The sequence below is a fragment of the Paramormyrops kingsleyae genome, chromosome 18, assembly GCF_048594095.1.
Source record: "Paramormyrops kingsleyae isolate MSU_618 chromosome 18, PKINGS_0.4, whole genome shotgun sequence".
In the NCBI taxonomy this organism is placed as follows: Eukaryota; Metazoa; Chordata; class Actinopteri; order Osteoglossiformes; family Mormyridae; genus Paramormyrops; species Paramormyrops kingsleyae.
Window position 1 is genome coordinate 24812112 of NC_132814.1, and position 18935 is coordinate 24831046.

Consider the following 18935-nt stretch of genomic DNA (forward strand, 5'->3'; position numbering starts at 1 on the left):
AAATCCCCATTGGCAAAGGGTCAAATCTTTGCTGTTCACCACTTGCAGTCACTCCAGACTATTAAGCACTGATGGATAAGGATCTAAATGGTTGATCCCAAGGCAATTTGATTTGATTATGACTATTGAGGGAATGCATTATGAATCTTTAATTTCACATTTCATTTCGATTAACTGATTATTCTGCTAACCTCATTTTAACTTCACTGAAAAAAATTAGAAATATTACCATGGGTACTTAATACACACTGTTAATGGAATGCAAAAAAGCATTCATTTGTATTGCTATTATTAAGCAGAAAGAACATGCTAGTGTAAAATTGTTAAAAGACCAACTACTGACCTGTACAGGAAAATAAAATTAAACACATTAAAGGAAATGCTACCTTGTCCTCCTCTATGGAAAATTCCTGACCATCCAATACAATCTTCTGCATTATTCTGTTAGCTCTGTCTTTAGTTGGTGCTATTGATAAAAAGTTTGAATATTGGCCTGCAATATCAGCCAAGATTAATACTTCAGACCAATGCCAATATCTTGATTTTTACCAAATATCGATATGTTAACCGTAAATAATATGTTAGCGTAAATAATAATATCGAGCACCTCTAACATTACTTTTTACTTAGCTAGCTTGTCAGCTGCCTGATGGTCTTCATCATTGATACTAAGAATGGGTCGATCCACTTCTGATCCGATTCCGATACACAATTGCCGATACTGATACAGATTCCGATACAAGAGCTCTTTTTAATTTAATATTTTAATATAATAAGTGTAAATAATAAATTAATATTTATACTTTATATGTTATTAATATTTTTAAACACAGTAAATACAAATAAAAAGTGTATGCCAAAAAAGCTTTAATTTGGATATTGGTAACATACATAACATACTGTCCCACCTCCTTTGTAAAGCATTTTTGATGCATTTGCAGTTCTATTTCAATATCTTCCAAATGAGGAGATGCAAGTGGCGAATGTTTAAAATGCCCCACAATTTTTCACCCTCTGGCAACAGCCTCACTTACACTTAGATGCGATAGCCGCCCCTGCTGTATCACAAGCTGTAGCGTGTACGTAAAACAGCCAAAGCTGTCGACTCCCAAATCACCCATTGTTTGTTTTTTTATATTATTCGTGTTGTCTCATACAATTGTGTGCACTTTCTTTTAGTAGGATTTTCTACTAAACTCTGCATCCACCACTCAAAACTTTGTTTTAACAAAGATTGCTAAATCCCTCTGCTACTACTTGACGTTAAATGCGTAAAATACTTCCAAATCTTCACCCTCTAATCTGATGTTCTTATGCTCCCTGTACTGAAAAGGGTATGTGCATCTGTCCTACCTTGCGTTGGAGTTATGGATTATTTCTGTGTCTTCAAAGTTCATACATTTAAAATATTTTATTAAATACACTGATCACACTTTACTGTCAGCATCACGCTGATTTACTACGCTGTATGTTGAATTACCTGACATGTTTTAACACTTAATCTTATAAGGTATTTCAGACTCGCAATGCCTGCTTACATTACATTAGTTCGTTTTAGTTTTTAGACAAGTTATGTATTTATTTTTTGGATATCCGCTTTCAGTTTCAGCACATAAACATGACAATAACATTTTCGGTAGGTAGCACCAATCGATAGATATATCTGTCGAAAGACAGTAAGGTAGGACAAATCGACATTTTTGAGCCATTTTTTCATGTACATGTGCTGTACAGCTGTCTGTAAATAAAAGTGTCCATATGACATTGAGGACATTTGGCTCTGACTTGGAACTGTCTATTTGTTATTACTTTATGGGAAAACAATATGGAGATATATATCGTATATCACGGTTCAGCTAAAAAATATCGAGATGATTTTCAGTCCATATCGCCCAGCCCTAGTGCTACTTAATGAGTCCCCGTACTGTGCCATTGTCTCACTGATAAATAAAATAATTCTTTATGTGATAGGAGTTTGCAAAACAAAATTTTCAGATAATCATAAAAAACTATTGTGTTAATGTTATTCTGAAAACCACTTATGGCACTTTTCCACTGGCACGGGAACCAAGCCGTAGGTGACCCGTACCACAAAGACTAGTTCCAGCTTGCTCCTGTTTTTCACTGCAGAAGGGTCAGTTTGGTAAAGGCGTTGCCGGGTTTAGAGAACAGTGGCTACAGGAAACGAAAGAGATACTTATTTAAATGTTCCCACAGTGTACATCATGATTTCCTATCTGCTAATTTCCGCTAGCAAGTCTGTGAGAATCGCTGTGTTATGTTAGCATCAAACGGTAGCAGAATTAGCATTGAATTTGCATTACAAATCCATTCCGTTCAGCTGTCCTATAATATTTTTTTAAGCAGGTGGTTGGATATTATCATGTTCCTAGCTATTAGGAATGCAGCAATACATTGCAATGTGTGAAACTACTAATAATTAATAACATATTGAATATGCCCTTTTTTCCTTGGATGCAGAACTACAATTTGACCAGTCAGATGGTGTTGAAGCAACCGGTCCGGTTTGGTAACACTTTCAGCCCTGCTAGTGATCAGGGCCATAGTCAGCGTGGGTACAGCTCGGGTACGGCTCGGGTACGCCTTGGACAATTTACAATGGAAAACCGTCAGTTCGTGGTACAGCTTGGTTCCTGGTGGCAGTAGAAAAGCACCATTAGTCCTTACCTAATGTCATTAAAGTGACAATATGCCACTATGCAAATACACTTGCAGCAGACAAAGGATGGAGTGATCAAATTTGATCAAAATTCAATGTTTTGCTGGTGGTCATTGGCATCTTTTGGTTCCTAACTGGTTATGATTAAACAATGTCCTGTGTTAGTGTCTGTATGAATATCTGTTACACACCCAGAAATAAACAATTTCATCAAAAAAATCTTCTGGTTTAGTTTCCATTATTCTCCATTACTCCACAATCATAAGAGTGGATAACGAAATCTAACACATAAATATTGCCCATTTGTCACAGCACAAACAGTAATAGAGGAGACATACAGGGTTTTATGACTTCCTCCAGAGACAGAACACAGAATTCTCACCTGCAGCTCGCACCAAGCCACCTCCACCCAGGTCTCTGTGTCCAGCCCTTTGTACACAGTCTTGAAGGCTCCCCTGCCCAGCTCAATGTCAAACTTCAGGAAGCGTCCTCCAGGGGAGGTGGCCACCGCCTTCATCTCAGCCTCCTCCTCTTGTTCCCGGTCTCTTTCCTTGCCCTTCTGGGCGGAGCACACAGTAGGGCCACTCTTGTCAGGATCCAGGCCAATGGTGAAGGCAACGCCAGAGCCATCATCCGCCACAGTGGCAGAGGTGGTGGAGTCAGGCACTTGCTGTGGGGCACTGTCAGCAAATACAGAATCGGAAGTCTTGGAGTCTAGGTGAGGGGCGCTTCGCGTCACACCCAGTGCCACTTCCACTTCATCCTCCTCCTCACAAATCTCCACACTCTTCCGGAAGAAGCGTTTCCTCTCCTTCTTCAATTTGCCACCTAGAGCTGCTGGGGATGACGGCGTAGAGGCCGACAGAGGCCGAGGTGGACGCCAGTCCTCCTCGCCCCCGCCACCTCCCCCACTTTTCTCCTTAGTTTGGGAGGAGGGAAAATCGGAGGGTGTGCTGTGATTCCGCTCCCTTTCCTTGCCAGTCCCATCCTCAGGTCCCGGCTCACATGCTCGGCCCTGCCCTCCATCAGGTTTGTCAGAGGAGTCATCTGTGGATGTGGGTTCTCCAGGGTCCGTTGCCATTGGGGACAGCTTCTACCTCTCCTCCCTATCCTCCTTTCCTCTTGTTCTTTGTCTCTCTCCGTTTCTGTTTCTCTCTTTGTTCCCAGGGAACCTTTTCCTGTCAGTTTTCCCCCTTCAGCTGTTCAGCAGCTTTCCTTAAAGCGCCGGCAAACAGCCCTATCTGGTCACACCTGCTATTTCACTGTGGTAACAGCGGAGGAAGCACAGCAGCAGTGACTGCTCTCTGTCTTTCTAGTTATCTATCCTTTTTCTCCTATCCATCGCCAGAGGACCCATCTTGTCCTTTTCTAATGTGGTGACATGATTTTGCAAAAAAATGTTTTCTAAAATAGTATATACAAAAAATAAGTTAGCAAGTACCAAGAGTTGCAAGGTCAAACAGACTTCTCTTCTAAAATTCTTCACAAGGTAGAGGGACTATCTTCATTTAAACCCTAAAAAAAGAAAAAAATAATAATATGAATACCTGTTTGTTCAGACAAATACAAAATATACATCTTTCACTGCACAATTTAGATTAAATTTCATGCATACCTTGAATGAGAAACAACAAACTGTATGATAATACATGTAAGGCATAAATCATAACAAGGTGTACTGTCCATTAAGTTACCATAGAAACCATCATCAGACAGGCTCTTGCCTGTTGAAAGCCAAGGAATTTATGCTGATTAGAATGACTGCTAATTTATGAGTAAGAAGTCACAACGCATTAATATATAGCTATTATTAGGCTCCCGGAAATACCTGTACACAAATATAATCAACACCTACATGGCATCTCCGGAAAAAAAAAAACAGTATTTACCAAACCCATGGTATAAGGTGACAATCACAGCATTGTATTCCCCATCACCGGCTCTGTCCATCTAATCCATACTCCTCACACACTCACCGACCCGTGTAATTTCTAGAAGTACTGGATGGATCAACTGGAAATGTGCCAACAAATGTGTATTTACTTGAATTCAAGTTGTGACAGATCATTTTGAAATTACACCTATTCATTTAGCAAATCCTCCCATCGACTTAAGTTTGGGGCTTAGTGCAGTTAGGCTCCGTTTCTCCGTGCAAATGACCCTAATGCACATTTTGCCACTGACTTAAGTGCGTTTAATTACATTTTTCCCCACGCACTCTGGAGGGCTGTATTAAGTCATGCTCCTCTACATGATTAAATGCAATATTGTAGCTATCCGAAAGCTGAACATATGATATAAAATGTTTTATTATTCTTATATTTTTAAAAATGTTACAATCTAAAATGAATGTGAATAATTCAATTAAATAAATATAAGAATTGTATAAGAATCATATAACATTCTCTGGTACTTTTTATTATAGACAAAGAGTATGCTCTGTGGTTATTTAGTTATATTTGCATATTTAAGTATTTTTTATTGGATTAGCCTTTTATTATAATTAGTAGGTTACTTTACATTACTGTTTTGCTTTACTATTTGTACATTATATTGTAACACAACCACACAACAAAACCAGAACATCATCGTCCTTGTAAAACACATCTTTAGTTTTCTTTGCTGTTAGAGTTCATGTCCCCCAAATGCCAGCTCCTGACAACCTAAGAATTAAGTCACATTAATCAGCCTTTTTAGAATCTCATGGATTTTCCTCACTGATTCAAACGGGAGCGTGCATGTCGTCACTTCCGGCTTCAAAACTCAGAATCCGACTCGGAATACGAGTTCCCAGGGCAAATGGAGTGCACCAAAACTGCCCGAAATGGGTTGACAGAGACCTTTCAGGGATTTTGAGTCATTCTGCGCTGCAGATGGGTTAATTGCGCAAAAAATTTTAATCAGATTAATCATGATGATGGATTAATCCGCATTAACCCGTTAATTTTGACAGCCTTAAATAAAACAAATATTAAAATATGGGTCATTCACTCAAACTTGGTGTTTTGTCAAGAATGATGACTACAATGATCAGTTCAGTGTCCAAAAGGACCAAATGTGAATGTGAAATGGTCTGCCACCACATAAAAGCTAAAGTGCACCACAAAGTGAACGGAGTGCTTCTGGAAGGTAATGGGCAACGTGAATTCAAAGAGAAGTGAGTTCTCTTTACATGACTTTAAAAGAAGCTCTGCTCTACAGCACCACCCCAGGCCTGGCATTAAAGTACATAGTAACTAGGCACACTGGCACTAGAAGAAATTATATTCAGGGACGTGGTCTGTCCAGCACAGTGTCGAGCCAGCCACAGCACGCCCGCGTTCACGTGAAGTAAAAACCAACTTGCCAAGTTGCCACTTTTGATTTTAAGAAATAAGAGAGGCCACCCCCCACTATCCAAAGTCCAAAATAAAAAATGTATTTGGGGGGGGGGGGGGGGGTGAGGGGAATCACGTGGCACGAAACTACGAGGCAAATCGTGTCCCATATTGGTTCAAAACCATACACAGCATTTTATTTTTCAATACAGGGCAATCGCGCAAAATACGGAACGGGTACAAAAACTAATCCTCATGTTTCCCAAAATGCTTAAATGCACCACTACACTGACACTTTTCTTTTGCACAATAAAAAAAAAGAATGTTCTTATTTACCTTATATACACAGGATTAGCTACAATCAACAAGAACACTACTGGTGAATACTGGTGAAAAAGTTAGTTGGCTGACGGCTGAACTCACATTCTAAATGGTTAAAAGCAGGTAATCGTTCTCTTTTCAATAAATTTCACCGAGTTCCCCACAATACATTTTGCTAACCAGGTACTGGACTGCTATGGATAAAATTTGCTTAATGGGGAGGTCAGTAATGATATAGTTATTATAGAATTTTAAGAAAATTTCCTTGAACCCCACAGTTTCCCCACAATCTCTGACTACCACAAGGTTCCTGGAAAGTCTGTAAAAAAATCCATGGAATACGTTTAGATGGCAGATGGCTGTGTTCAAAAGATGGCTGCTGCAAGCTCCATTTTCAGTCTCGGCCGCCCTGTATCTTGAATTTCTATTTTTGCTACCCTCTGTGGTGCAGTAGCAATTTTGGGTTGATTTAGAGTCTAGCAGGGGTAAGATTTTCAAATGTAGATATGTATCCATATATAGTGGTTTTGTGAAATGGTAATAGGATCCATCAAAGATCAAATAGAGTAAATACAGTAATAATGACAAATAGAGTGATCCTGTTCACAAGAATATGCCTCTAATTAACTCATCCTTCTTTTTGATATTACTAAGTGTCATTGCTTCAGTTTTGGTGTGGCCTTGATCAGATCCAGATCATCACCCTTAGAACATGTCTGCAAAGGCGGAAGAATATCTTTCAAATACTTTTTGAGTTATCATGCTAATGGGATCAAATTTCTGAAACCATCCCTTTGTTTTGCTTTCACAATACGGTGCTGCTTCAGTTTTGGCTGGTCTCAAAATTTGATCACTTCCAGTTTTTCCACCCCTACAATGTGCTTGCCAAGTTTGAAAAAGATCCTTAAATACTTTTAGTTACTGTGTTCACAGGATCAAGTGTTCTCCATAGGTGCCGTTTCCTTCCTTTACTGCCAGGCTGCGCTGCTGATTCATTTTTGTGGCAATTTGTCTGAAAATGAAACCAAGTGTAGTTCTTCATGCACATAATGTATTTGTGAAGGAGTAATAAAAGCCATCACATACTTTTTGATTCAGCACATTCACAATGCAAAATGTCATCTAAAGCCCTTTCCTTTGCTGCCACTAAATGGCATTACTTTAGTTTTGGGGCAATCTAGCTGAATATTTAAGCATTTCCAGATTGGTACCCGTACATTACCTCTGCAAAGTTTGAAAAAGAGCTGTCAAAAACTCAGAGTTATCATCTTAATGAGATCAAGTGTTAAAACTCGCCCTTCTTGCAATCACTATGCAGCACTGCTTCAATTTTGGTGAGATCTGTCTCAAATTTTTTTTAAACTTTTACTTCCTCAGCTACATAATGCTTGAGCTAAGTTTCAAAAAGATCCATCAAACAGTTTTCAAGTTATCGGCTCGCCAATGTGTCTGAGGTGGCAGCAAATGGGTGATAAAACCATATGTATTTCCTGAAGGCGAGGGAATACAATTAGGAGCAATTCAGTGGGCAAGTTAACTCTTACACTGCATCTGCGAGGAGAGCTGGAGAATACAGGCCACTTTTATACCCTGACAAAAGGTCCTCTCACAACTCCCACACTCACGTGGAGTTGTCATGACTACATCACGGTCAGCAATGTGCAGACAATTGTTTCCCAGACATAAGGGCAAAAAGGAAAAAAAAAAAAAAAACAATGACCGGGAGGGGGAGAAGAAATCTGACCAACTGACCAAGTTTTATATGCTAATTACAGTGACAAGTGACAAAATGCTTCTCAGATAATATAACAGAAGTGCTGCTCTGGAGACAATTGTTCTGGCCTTGCGAACTAAATCTAGGTTGCCCACTACAATTTTATGATTCACTGTTAAGAAATGAACTGTTGTAAAGATTACTACAGTTCCTTTTCTCACATAAGATGAGGTCACAAGATGTGAGAAGAGGCGGGAGGAGGCAAGTACGTGACAGCTGGGGAAAACTTCCAGTTCAGCTGCATTCCTGTGGAAGTCAGGACTTCTGCTCTGTGCACAACACAAACCACAAACCTGCACAATGCCAGTAACCATGCCACTTATTAAAAGAAAGCTGACAATGAAATAAGAGGAAGGCTGAGTTGGCTTTTTACCAAGGTTCAGAGGAGAAAAATCTTGTAACGTGTATTACTGCATTTCATTCTCCAAGTTCCATCAACTTTTTAAATGTAGTACTTTCTTAAGTTTAGTGGGTCACATCTTACTGCAGTTATTGTTATGTTATGCCTAACCAACAGTCAACCACACTGTTTTCACTTCCCCAAAAATAAAGGTAGAACTATGAGAACAAATCCCTGTAGTGTCAGAATGCTCAGAAATACTGAACTGCAAATCATTCAGAAGAGCAGAAGACAGTAGACAGTAAAAGGAAAGCAGGTATTTCTCAAAACATGCCCTCATTTAGCAACTTCTGCAGTGCCAGGAGGCTCCGTCAAACTGGTAGAGCAGATAGAACCAGTTTATAATGCTAACTTTTCACACATATCCTCATCATTTAAGAATGCACACTCCTGTGAGCATCATTCTTGTTGCATTAATGACATCCCGCATAATTACATAGGAGGAAATGAATAATGAGGAAGAAGTGTGAAGTTATTTCAGACTCAACTTCAGAGACATTGCAGTCAGCAATAAAGTGATATATGTTTGTGGAGAAAAACTTAAGGCTTAATGATATTTAAGCAAAGTCCATGATGCACTGGTTATTAATAAACATCAGACATAAATCTTTTTTTTTATATAATACAAACATCTGACAATACCCATGCATATCTGACACCTACCCAGTCAGTTTATTTTAAAAAGTGTATGTGTCACAGCAAGAGAGAGAGTGAAATTTGAGATGACAAAAAGAATACCACTGGGGGTGTGGATTTGCCCCTGATAAAATGTGTCAGTCTTCTGCCTCTGTGAAAGCAGCGACCATGGGTAAATTCCTGCCTGAACAAAAACAACTCCAACATGAGCTAAGGGCAAAAGGGGTGAGGGGATGCCGGGAAGCAGAGACAGACGAGATAAAGGAGAGATCAAGAACAATGAGGAGAAATTCAAGTGTGGCCATTAAGTATTCTGTGGCAGGACCGGTTAGGTTTAGCTGAGCTGCACTGTCCTCTTAGCGCATGCCAACATCAGCATTTCAAACGTCTTGCAAACGCGGACACTGTGATTCATGTAATCAGAGATCTCAGCTGATTCAGAGAGATATTACCTAAAACACTAAGACATTGTCGCATCAATGAGCCTAAATATGGGATAAATGTATTTATTTAATGAACATTTTATGAAAGGCTTATTATTTAACTAACCCATTGCTCAAAATGAATTTTGTGCAGAAATAGTATTAGCAAGAAATTATTGATTCTGGCAACGTCTCCAGTGTTTATATATACACTGGAGACACACACACACACACACACACACACAATTATCATTGTTACAGCCACAAAGTTGACAGTGAAACATTCTTCTCCTATGAGGGTGCTGGTTTGAAGGGGAATGGTCCTGTCACATCATTTGCTTCAGGCAACAGGGTACTGTGTTGTTGTATGTGAAACTTACACATCTTTTTGGGTCAACGTATAAGGCAGTTAATTTTATTACAAAGCTTATAAAAAAATTCCAAACATTTTTCCCTCAGTAACCTGTGTTCATCACTTCTAGAATTAAAGGAGGGATTTTCTGACTGGCCATAACATTAAAACCACTTGCTTAATATTGTGTAGATCCCCCTTCATGCCGCTACAACAGCTCTGACACCAGTGGTATCTGGAATCAAGACATTAACAGCAGATCTTTTAAATAAGGTGTGGCCTCTATGGATCAGACTTGCTTGTCCAGGATATCCGACAGATGCTTGACCGGATTGAAATCTATGAAATGTGTAGGCAAAATCAACACCTTGATTTTTATGTCTAACGGAAACCTTACACGTCGACTGCACATTGCAAGCTACACTGCCTGGCCAAAAAAAAAGTTGCAAAGTTTAATATTTTGTTGGACCGCCTTTAACTTTGATTGTAGGGCACATTCGTTAATGCAATGTTTCCATGTGCTTATGCAGCAATCAACATTTTTTTCATCCAGATTTGCATTAATTTCTCGCCAAGATCTTGTATTGATGATAGGTGAGATGAACCACTCTGTAAAGCTTTCTTCAGCACATCTCAAAGACTTTCAATGGGGTTAAGGTCAAAACTCTGTGCTGCCCAATTCACGTGTGAAAATGATTCCTTGCGCTCCCTAAACCACTCTAACAGTTCAAGCCCTATGAGTCTTGTTATTATCATCCAGGAATATGTCCAGGCCTTTAGGTAAGAAAAAATCAATTGATGGGATAATATGGCCATTCAGTAGATTCAGGTATTCAGCTGACTTCACCTTATCACTGCATAATGTTGCTAAGCTTTTTAGCAAGTGGGCAAATGTAGTGGGATTGCAAAACTACTGCGAGGGGAACGCAAAACTATTTCAAAAAATATTTTCCCACCCTGCCCTCTTAGGGGCTCCATGTATTCTACCTATGTCTTGATTATTATTGATTTCTACCCAAAAATCATGTTTTATCACAAGAATCTAATAATACTTTCAATAAGAAACGTGATCGGGCAGTGATAAATATTAAACATATTTAGTGTCCAAATTGTTCGTGAGACAAAGCTAACATCAGTTAAGTAGTTTTAACAAAAGAAAGTTATGTTTATTGTTTTAAAACCCAGAGAAGACTTGAAACTTGTGGTTATAAAGCACATCTCATCCTGCTTTTGTGTAAGCCTCAATAGACCTAGGAGACTACATCTGCCCTCTGCTGGTCTGGAGGAATATCATTGCAGTACGTATACGCCGACCACAACCATCCGCATCCAAAGTTTGAACACAGGCTACCACACAGACGACTGTCCCCAGACCAGAAGCGCACAAAATGTGGAAAATATAAAGTATGAACTAGGCTTTACCCAGAGCATCAAACTACCTCCACCAGCTTGCCTTCTTCTCATAGTGCATCCTGGTGCCATCTCTTCCCCAAGTAAATAACGCACATGTACCCAGCTATCCACATGGTGTAACAGAAACCGTGACTCATCAGACTAGGTCACCTTCTTCCATTGTTCCATGGTCCAGGTCCAACACTCACGTGCTCATTGTAGGTGCTTTCGGTGGTGAACAGGGATCAGAATGGGCACTCTGACCGGTCTGCGGCTACGCAGCCTCATACGCAGCAAGCTTCTGACACCTGTTCTGACACCTTTCAATCATAGCCAGCATTAACTTTTTCAGCAATTTGTGCTACAGTAGCTCTCCTGTGAGACTGGACCAGATGGGCTAGTCTTTGCTCCCCACGTGCATCAGCCAGCCTTCGGTGCTCTGTTGCTGGTTCACCGGTTGGCCTTCCTTGGATCACTTTTATTAGGTACTGACCATTGTGTACCTGGATCACCCCACAAGACCTGCCATTTTGGAGATGCTCTGACCCAGTCATCTAGCCATCACAATTTGGCCCTTGTCAAAATCACTCAAATCCATACCCATTTTCCTGCTTCCAACACATCAGCTTCAAGAACTGTCAGTTCTCTTGCCTAAAATATAACAGCATCCTTGACAAGTGCCATTAAATGAGATAATCAATGTTATTCCCTTCAACTGTTGCTGGTTTGAATGTAATGGCTGATTGGTGTAAATACTGTATGTGCAGTACGAATGAGCTGACCCAGAAACATTATGCCACCACAGAAAGACCCTAAAACTGACTGCCAGCTTTCCACTTAAGTTGTGTTTTCACAAAGCAGCTACAAATGAGTAAGTTGCTTTAGTATGGATATAGTTTTCATCTGACAGCGTACCCTGGTCCAGTGTTCTTGTCCAAAAATGGCTGACAGCATATACCAAGGTAAACAGGCCCAGAGGTATACACAGTACATGCACAGTGACAAACACACTGGGGCTGGACAGCTATGGAGTACACAAGAATTAAGATAAAGATGAGCATCCAGGCCTTAACCCAAGCCTTCTTAACTGGTGCACAGTAATATGTTTGTCCATCAGAATTAAAGGTGATACATGGCTGTTATACTATCCAAAACAGTGAGAGTGCCCATGCTAACCCCTGTTCACTGTTGAAAGCACCTGCAAAGGGAAAACAAGCGTTGGAACTGGACCTTGGATAATGACAGAGGGTCATATGGTGTGATTATTCCCATTTTCAGTTGCATGTGGATGGCCAATTACACATTGTGTATCTGGGATTTAAGTTAGCCCATTGCACTGGTACATAGCCCCATACACAACAGGGCTCAATGCACATTACACCCATAACCATTTTTAAAATTATGTGCAATTTGTGACACAGTTGCCCTTCTGTTGGTTCGCAACAGACAAGATAGTCTTTCTTCAAATCTCACATCAATGAGTCATGGCTGCCTAACACCTTACTGGCATATCTTTCCCTCTTTGGGGCATCGTCTATAGGTACAAACCACAGCTAACCGTAAACACCTGTCAAGCCTTGCTGATTCAGAGCTGCTCTGATCCAGTTTGGCTGTAATGATCTGGCCCTTACCAAAGTCACTCGGATATTTATCCCTTTGGTTAGCTGCAAAGCATGAGCGAAGGATCATATCTGTTACCAAATGTTAGCTTACCATCTATGTGTCGTCTTCACAAGATAGAAGTTATTCACTTCATGTGGGGGGAGAGGGGAGTCATAATGATTTAGCTCATCTGTGTAATGGCAACATAAATCCCTACAAAAACTGAAGAAAAAACACACTCAGTCTCACAAAAACGTACACCAAAGAATAAAATGAATGGCAATAATTACACACTACATACAGCGTAACACAATAAGACGCAGATTCTTGGCTAAATGCATGCCTTTCCTCTTGAATATTCAATGAGTATACACATTGCTCATTCATTCATTTGAATTCTGAGCTCACATTTGCTGCAGTACAAAGCTGGAGTGAAATTGTGAATCACGTGACTCTTTAGTCTACTTTTCTGTACTCGCACTCCAAATGCCAGTATTTTGTACTTAATCTGGTCCTGTATCTTTAACCATTGTGCGGAAGGTGCAATTGGTTGTAGCTAAACATTGACCTGTGCTGCCTCACAGCCTATGAAGTTCAAGAATGGCAAAGCTGTTAGGTCTTATAATGCTGAGTTGGACTCCTTGGGAGTCGACCCCACCAAAAACAGCTCTCCTGTTATAACAACCTTCTCTAATGTGGCTGCGACTGCAGTTTCCGTTTCATTTGTGTCTCACATCAAGCAGCTTCCTGAAATACATCTCAACTTTCTCTACAGCTTGGTCACACAGTCAGAATGTGAACGATACAAACACAAAAGTTATATTGGTTTAGATTTTAGACATTTTGTGTTTCCAACTGCTGCCAATCACATTGTATACTTTGATTCTTATCTTTGCATTTCTTCCCCATACAATAACACAGGACTCTGCACATACAAGCATATCATTGGATTTCTACAATCTCCCGTTACAGATGAACCCCAGGGTAATCAATGACTTTCTCCATCCTGCTGTATCAGGAGCACAGTTAGTCTGGTAGGGCAACAGGTAGCTCAGTGATTAAAAGCCAGAACCAGCATCCAACTGGTTTCTGGTTAAAATCCAGTCCTGACAACCTTCAATAAAAGCCTTGAAAACAACATACAAACAATAATCCATTCATCCATCTTCCAAACACTTCTTCTGGTGAGGGTTACAGTGAGTCCTGGAGCCTATCCTAGCCAGCACTGAGCGCAAGATGGGGGTATACCCTGAGATGCTACTCCATCACAGGACACATGCGCACACACACTGCAAGCATCTAAGCGATTAGCAGTTATTGTTATTATAATAAGTTATTTTACAAACAATGATGTTCAGAACAAACAAACTGAAATGAATGGGTGGAGTAAGGCTAAGTTTGGCTATTTCAAGTCCAATTTTAGCTTTTAAAGAAGGGCACTCCTTCACAAGAATGAAACCTAATTTCTATTAAAACTATCATGTTTCCAAGAACTTTAGTCAATAGAATCTGTTCAGCAGATTGTCAGAGACTGTGCCACTTGCAGTTGAGGCTGCACTGTTGCTGACGCGAGCTGCAAATTCAGCTGTATTGCTGATCATGGGGGCTGCCTTCTGAACTGTGCCTTCGGGGAAGACATGTAATTGAAAAGTTTCATCGCAGCTACATCACTGTATGTGGCACAGCATAATAGCATCTAGAAAAATGACATCTCCAACTAATTTAACTACAACAAAAAAGAAGTCAAAGTGGTTTCTATAATACCCAAATGACTCACCTTTATATAAATGTGACAAAAAAGCTACATTTCCTGTTGCTGACAGAGTGCTGTATGACTGCTGTCTCAAACATTCAAATTCAGAAGCTCCAAGGATAGTTATGGAGATCTTGCCTTATAGTTGCATGTTAACTAAATGACATATTACTAAAGCAAAAGTATTTCAAAAACCAAATAACTGACAATAATAAGATTCATGTTTTGATCAGAATTTAAAATCACAACTAAAACCTGCAGGTTAAAATGAGACAGACATTTCACAGTCTATTTCATATATTTTTTTACTTTTAAAATCACTTCATGAGCCTACGTATACAGTTACAAAAACAATGGACGTCAGACATCACTCTCGCTCTTTCACACATACAAACACAAAGAAACGAAAATCGTAACTGAAATGTATATCTGGCGTTCTTTACCGAGTCCCATCACTGGCTGCCTTGTATCCGCACTACAATGTTTTCAAGTGGCGCGTCACTCTCCGGCAAACGCAGGCCGCTAAGCATTCAGCAGTGTGGCCACCGTTACCTCCTGATAACACACATCTGTCGATCCAGGAAAATTGTGATTTATCACGGTTTCTTTTTAATATTTCCAACACAGGACTTCCGAATCCGTGCCACTCATTACATATCCGTCCTTGTTCAAATACGCATCCGCAAAGTTGAACTACATATATAAATACATCGCTTCCCTTGTTTTTAATGAGGTTACAGGCGTGATGCTTCGCTCGCGCTCTGCAGCTAACCGAAGGTGTCACGCAGTAGTAACGTATTACGGTTCAGCCCTGACACAGGGAAGCTGGAAGACACACGACGGGTTTAAAAACGCTGGAAGCGGCGCCAAACGCCGAAATGGGAGTGCACAAAAACACGACCTGCAGCGACAGCTGTCTACATATACCACATAAACAAAAAATCCCGACAAAATGTCTTATTTTGACAGAACAGCGGCGGTCTATATTAAATACAAATTCCACAGCACGTATTTGTCAAAACGGTGCCACCAAGCAGATCATTTTCTAGCAGTCTTTTGGTTCTTACTAATTTAACCAGTTAAATAATCCTGAATATGTCTAATCTTCGTATTTTCAGGTGTACATAATGCAGTTAGTGGCACATACGTCCCAGATTCGATTTTATTCATTTGATATAAAATAATCTAGCGTCGCAGCCATGAAAACGACGTCGGGGTTACCATTACTTACCTATGTTCAGTATGTCTGTCTACAGTCTTTTCTGGTTTATTTAAAGCGACAATGGCAATCCTACTGGCTAGATGGGTAATTAGCCATAGCTGTATTTTCTTCGTGTTCTGTCGTCTCCGTACAACACTGCTGATCGGTACTATCTACATTTAACTGTTTAAATACCTCCCAAATATAAAAATAGACGCTTTGTATAAACACCATTCATCGTTGTCTTTCTTATTTCTGTTCGGCTTTGCGATGAACCCCCTTCCCTTTTCAAACGTCGATCCTCAGTAGAAAAAAAAAGCCGAGTCCTCGCGCACCTGCTCTTTGTAAAATTACAGCTTAACGCTCTGTGGGTTTTAAAATGTATAAAACGCGTCGGATGTTACACGTACAGGCGTTCATTCAGGTGGAAGGATTCGGTCATACGATGTCTCGTAGCTAGCCGTAGTTGCCAAATCAACTAGCAACAGCCTGCGATGTTAGACGGTCCTCGTTTCTCTCTCTCTCACACACACACACTCTCTCTCTCTCTCTTTCTGACAGTCATGTACAGACAGACGTCCTCGGCTCGAGTCGTCCTTGCTCACAACGCCGACAAGCGGGCTCTCTCTGCTCCTTCGCTCGTTCCCGACATACGTTCTGCCGACAGACTGCTCTCCCGGCTGCAGCACGCCCTTGTGCTCGCTCCCGCCACCGACAGCCGATTCCCGTGGTCGCACAAGCGCCTGTTCCAACTACGTCATTGATGTCCATATTGTGTATGACGCTGACGTTAGTGAAAATACTTAACCGATAAGCACTTTTTTAATGCATAGCACGTGTAACTTGCTTTAGCTTCGGGATACTGTGTGAACAAAGTCAAAACGAATGATGAATTATTTTCAAGTTTAGTGCAGATCTAAAGGCAGCACGCTGGTTCATTGTTCATTGTTGCCTTAGGGATCCATGGTTAGTACTCGTAGTTTCTCCCTTGTTGCCTGAGTTTCCTACAGATATCCTTATTGCCTCCCACAATCCAAACACTTGAACTTAGGGCTAAACCAAGTCTCTGAATTTCCCATGGAACATGACTGAATTTGTGCTCATGCCCTGCTATGGGCTGGCAGGTCACCCAGGAGAGGCTCCAGTCAGGGGTGTGACTAGAATTTATGCCCCCCTGACAGAATGTCACCTTGCCGCCCATTATATAATTTAAAAATGTTATATATTCAAGGGGCCTTGTAATGTGCTGGGCCCCCTGAATCTACCTGGGTATCCATGCCGACCTGCACCTCTGGTTCCAACAACCCTGACCTGAGTAGGCGGTTGAAGATACATTGATGTGCCACATGGGCTAGTTTGAAATCCCATAAAAAGCTATTCAGCACTAAATTTGCCTAAATTAAAGTTCTCCATTTTTGTCATATAAGTTAGCCTTGAATACTGATGCCTGACGTATTTTCATAATAATTTCACAAATGTGTTTCTAGAAAAGGGGAGAGACTGGAGCAAGACTTTTCCACTTCAAAGTCATGCTCAATCAGCATGGTCTATATCTGTAGCAGAAACTAGATTGTTGATCTCAGTACTCAGACATACTGCTTGTTACAACTGGAAGCAGGAATGGAGTGACGATCCACAATATGGTGTTATGGCTTCACACAAAGGGGACTAGACACAGACATCAACCTCTACATCAACCCACAAGGAACAAGGCAAGGGCAGGCATATATATGCCCAGATAACAAAGACTAGACAAGGGACTGGTGTGAAACATTGATAACAAGCCAAACACTAGCGATCACATGTAATGAGCCACAAACTAAAAACAGATGTGAGACAGAAACAATAATCTGGGAACCTTAAGGACCAGGCGGAATAGCCAGTGACATCTGCTGGCCAAATGGGAACATGACAGGACCAGTAGGGACAGATCCTGACACAGCATTATGACAAGAGTCTATATTATTCTTAGCATGAGTAATGTATTTTATACAAATGTTCTTAGAATAAAATATATAGATGATATACATGGCATTTTCATAATTTATTTATTTTTACATACACTACCATTTAAAATTTTGGGGTCAAATGAAATTTCTTTGTTTTCCATGAAAACATACATGAAATGAGTTTGAATAGGAAATACAGCTAAATAAATAGGAAATGATCATTGACAAAGTTAGAAATAATATTTTTTTTAAATTAAACTAATAACTGTGTTCTTCAAACTTTGCTTATGTCAAAGAGTCTTCCATTTGCAGCAATTTACAGTCTTGTAAACCTTGGGCATTCTAGATGTCAGTTTGTTGGGGCAATCTGATGAGATTTCACCCCATGGTTCCTGAAGCGTCTCCCGCAAGTTGGATTGGCTTGATGGGCACTTCTTACGTACCATTCGGTCAAGCTGCTCCCATAACAGCTCTGGTGACTGTGCTGGTCACTCCATTATACACAGAACACCAGCTGACTGCTTCTTCCCTAAATAGTTCTTGCATAGTTTGGGGCTGTGTTTGGGTCATTGTCCTGTTGTAGGACAAAATCGGCTAGAAATTACACGCCGTCCACAGGGTATGGCATAGCATTGCAGAACGGAGTGACAGCCTTCCTTCTTCAATCCCTTTGACCGTGTACAAATCTCCCACTTTACCATCACCAAAGCAGCCCCACACCATCACATTACCCCCACCATGCTGGATCGATGTCGTCACACACTCCTCCAGAGTCTTTTCATTTTATCTGCATCTCACAAATGACTGGAACACCTCAAACTTAGATTCATCTATCCATAGCATTTTTTCCAGTCTTCCTCTGTCCAGTGTCTGTGTTCATTTGCCCATCTTAGTCTTTTCTTTTTATTGGCCATTCTGAGATTCAGTTTTTTTTTTGCAATTCTGCCTAGAAGGACAGCACTCCAGAGTTGCCTCTTCACTGTTTACGTTGAGACTGGTCTTTTGCAGGTACTATTTAATGAAGCTGCCAGTTGAAGATCTATGAGGTGTCTGTTTCTCAAACTGCACTCTCTAATATATCTATCCTCTCCCTCAGTGTTGCACCAGGGCCTCCCCCTCCTCTTTCTGTTGTGGAT

At 40.5% G+C, this 18935-nt stretch overlaps 1 protein-coding gene across 12 annotated transcripts in view; it reads right to left on the bottom strand.

Annotated features, from left to right (window-relative positions):
• The window catches only part of wnk3 (WNK lysine deficient protein kinase 3), a 62653-nt gene extending 46099 nt beyond the window's left edge, over positions 1-16554 (bottom strand). For 5 of the 12 annotated variants that reach the window (XM_023834113.2, XM_023834116.2, XM_023834114.2 and 2 more), the window contains exons 1-2: positions 15881-16554; positions 3063-4195 (exon numbers count right to left, since the gene is read on the bottom strand). In XM_023834113.2, coding sequence (XP_023689881.2) covers positions 3063-3761 — 699 coding nt within the window. In that variant the 5' untranslated portion in view covers positions 3762-4195; positions 15881-16554. Of the gene's footprint in view, positions 1-3062; positions 4196-13007; positions 13119-14673; positions 15853-15880 lie in introns of those variants that run through there. The other 7 variants (XM_023834111.2, XM_023834110.2, XM_023834107.2 and 4 more) reach the window with 7 other exon arrangements.
• Between the last annotated feature and the right edge of the window lie 2381 nt (positions 16555-18935).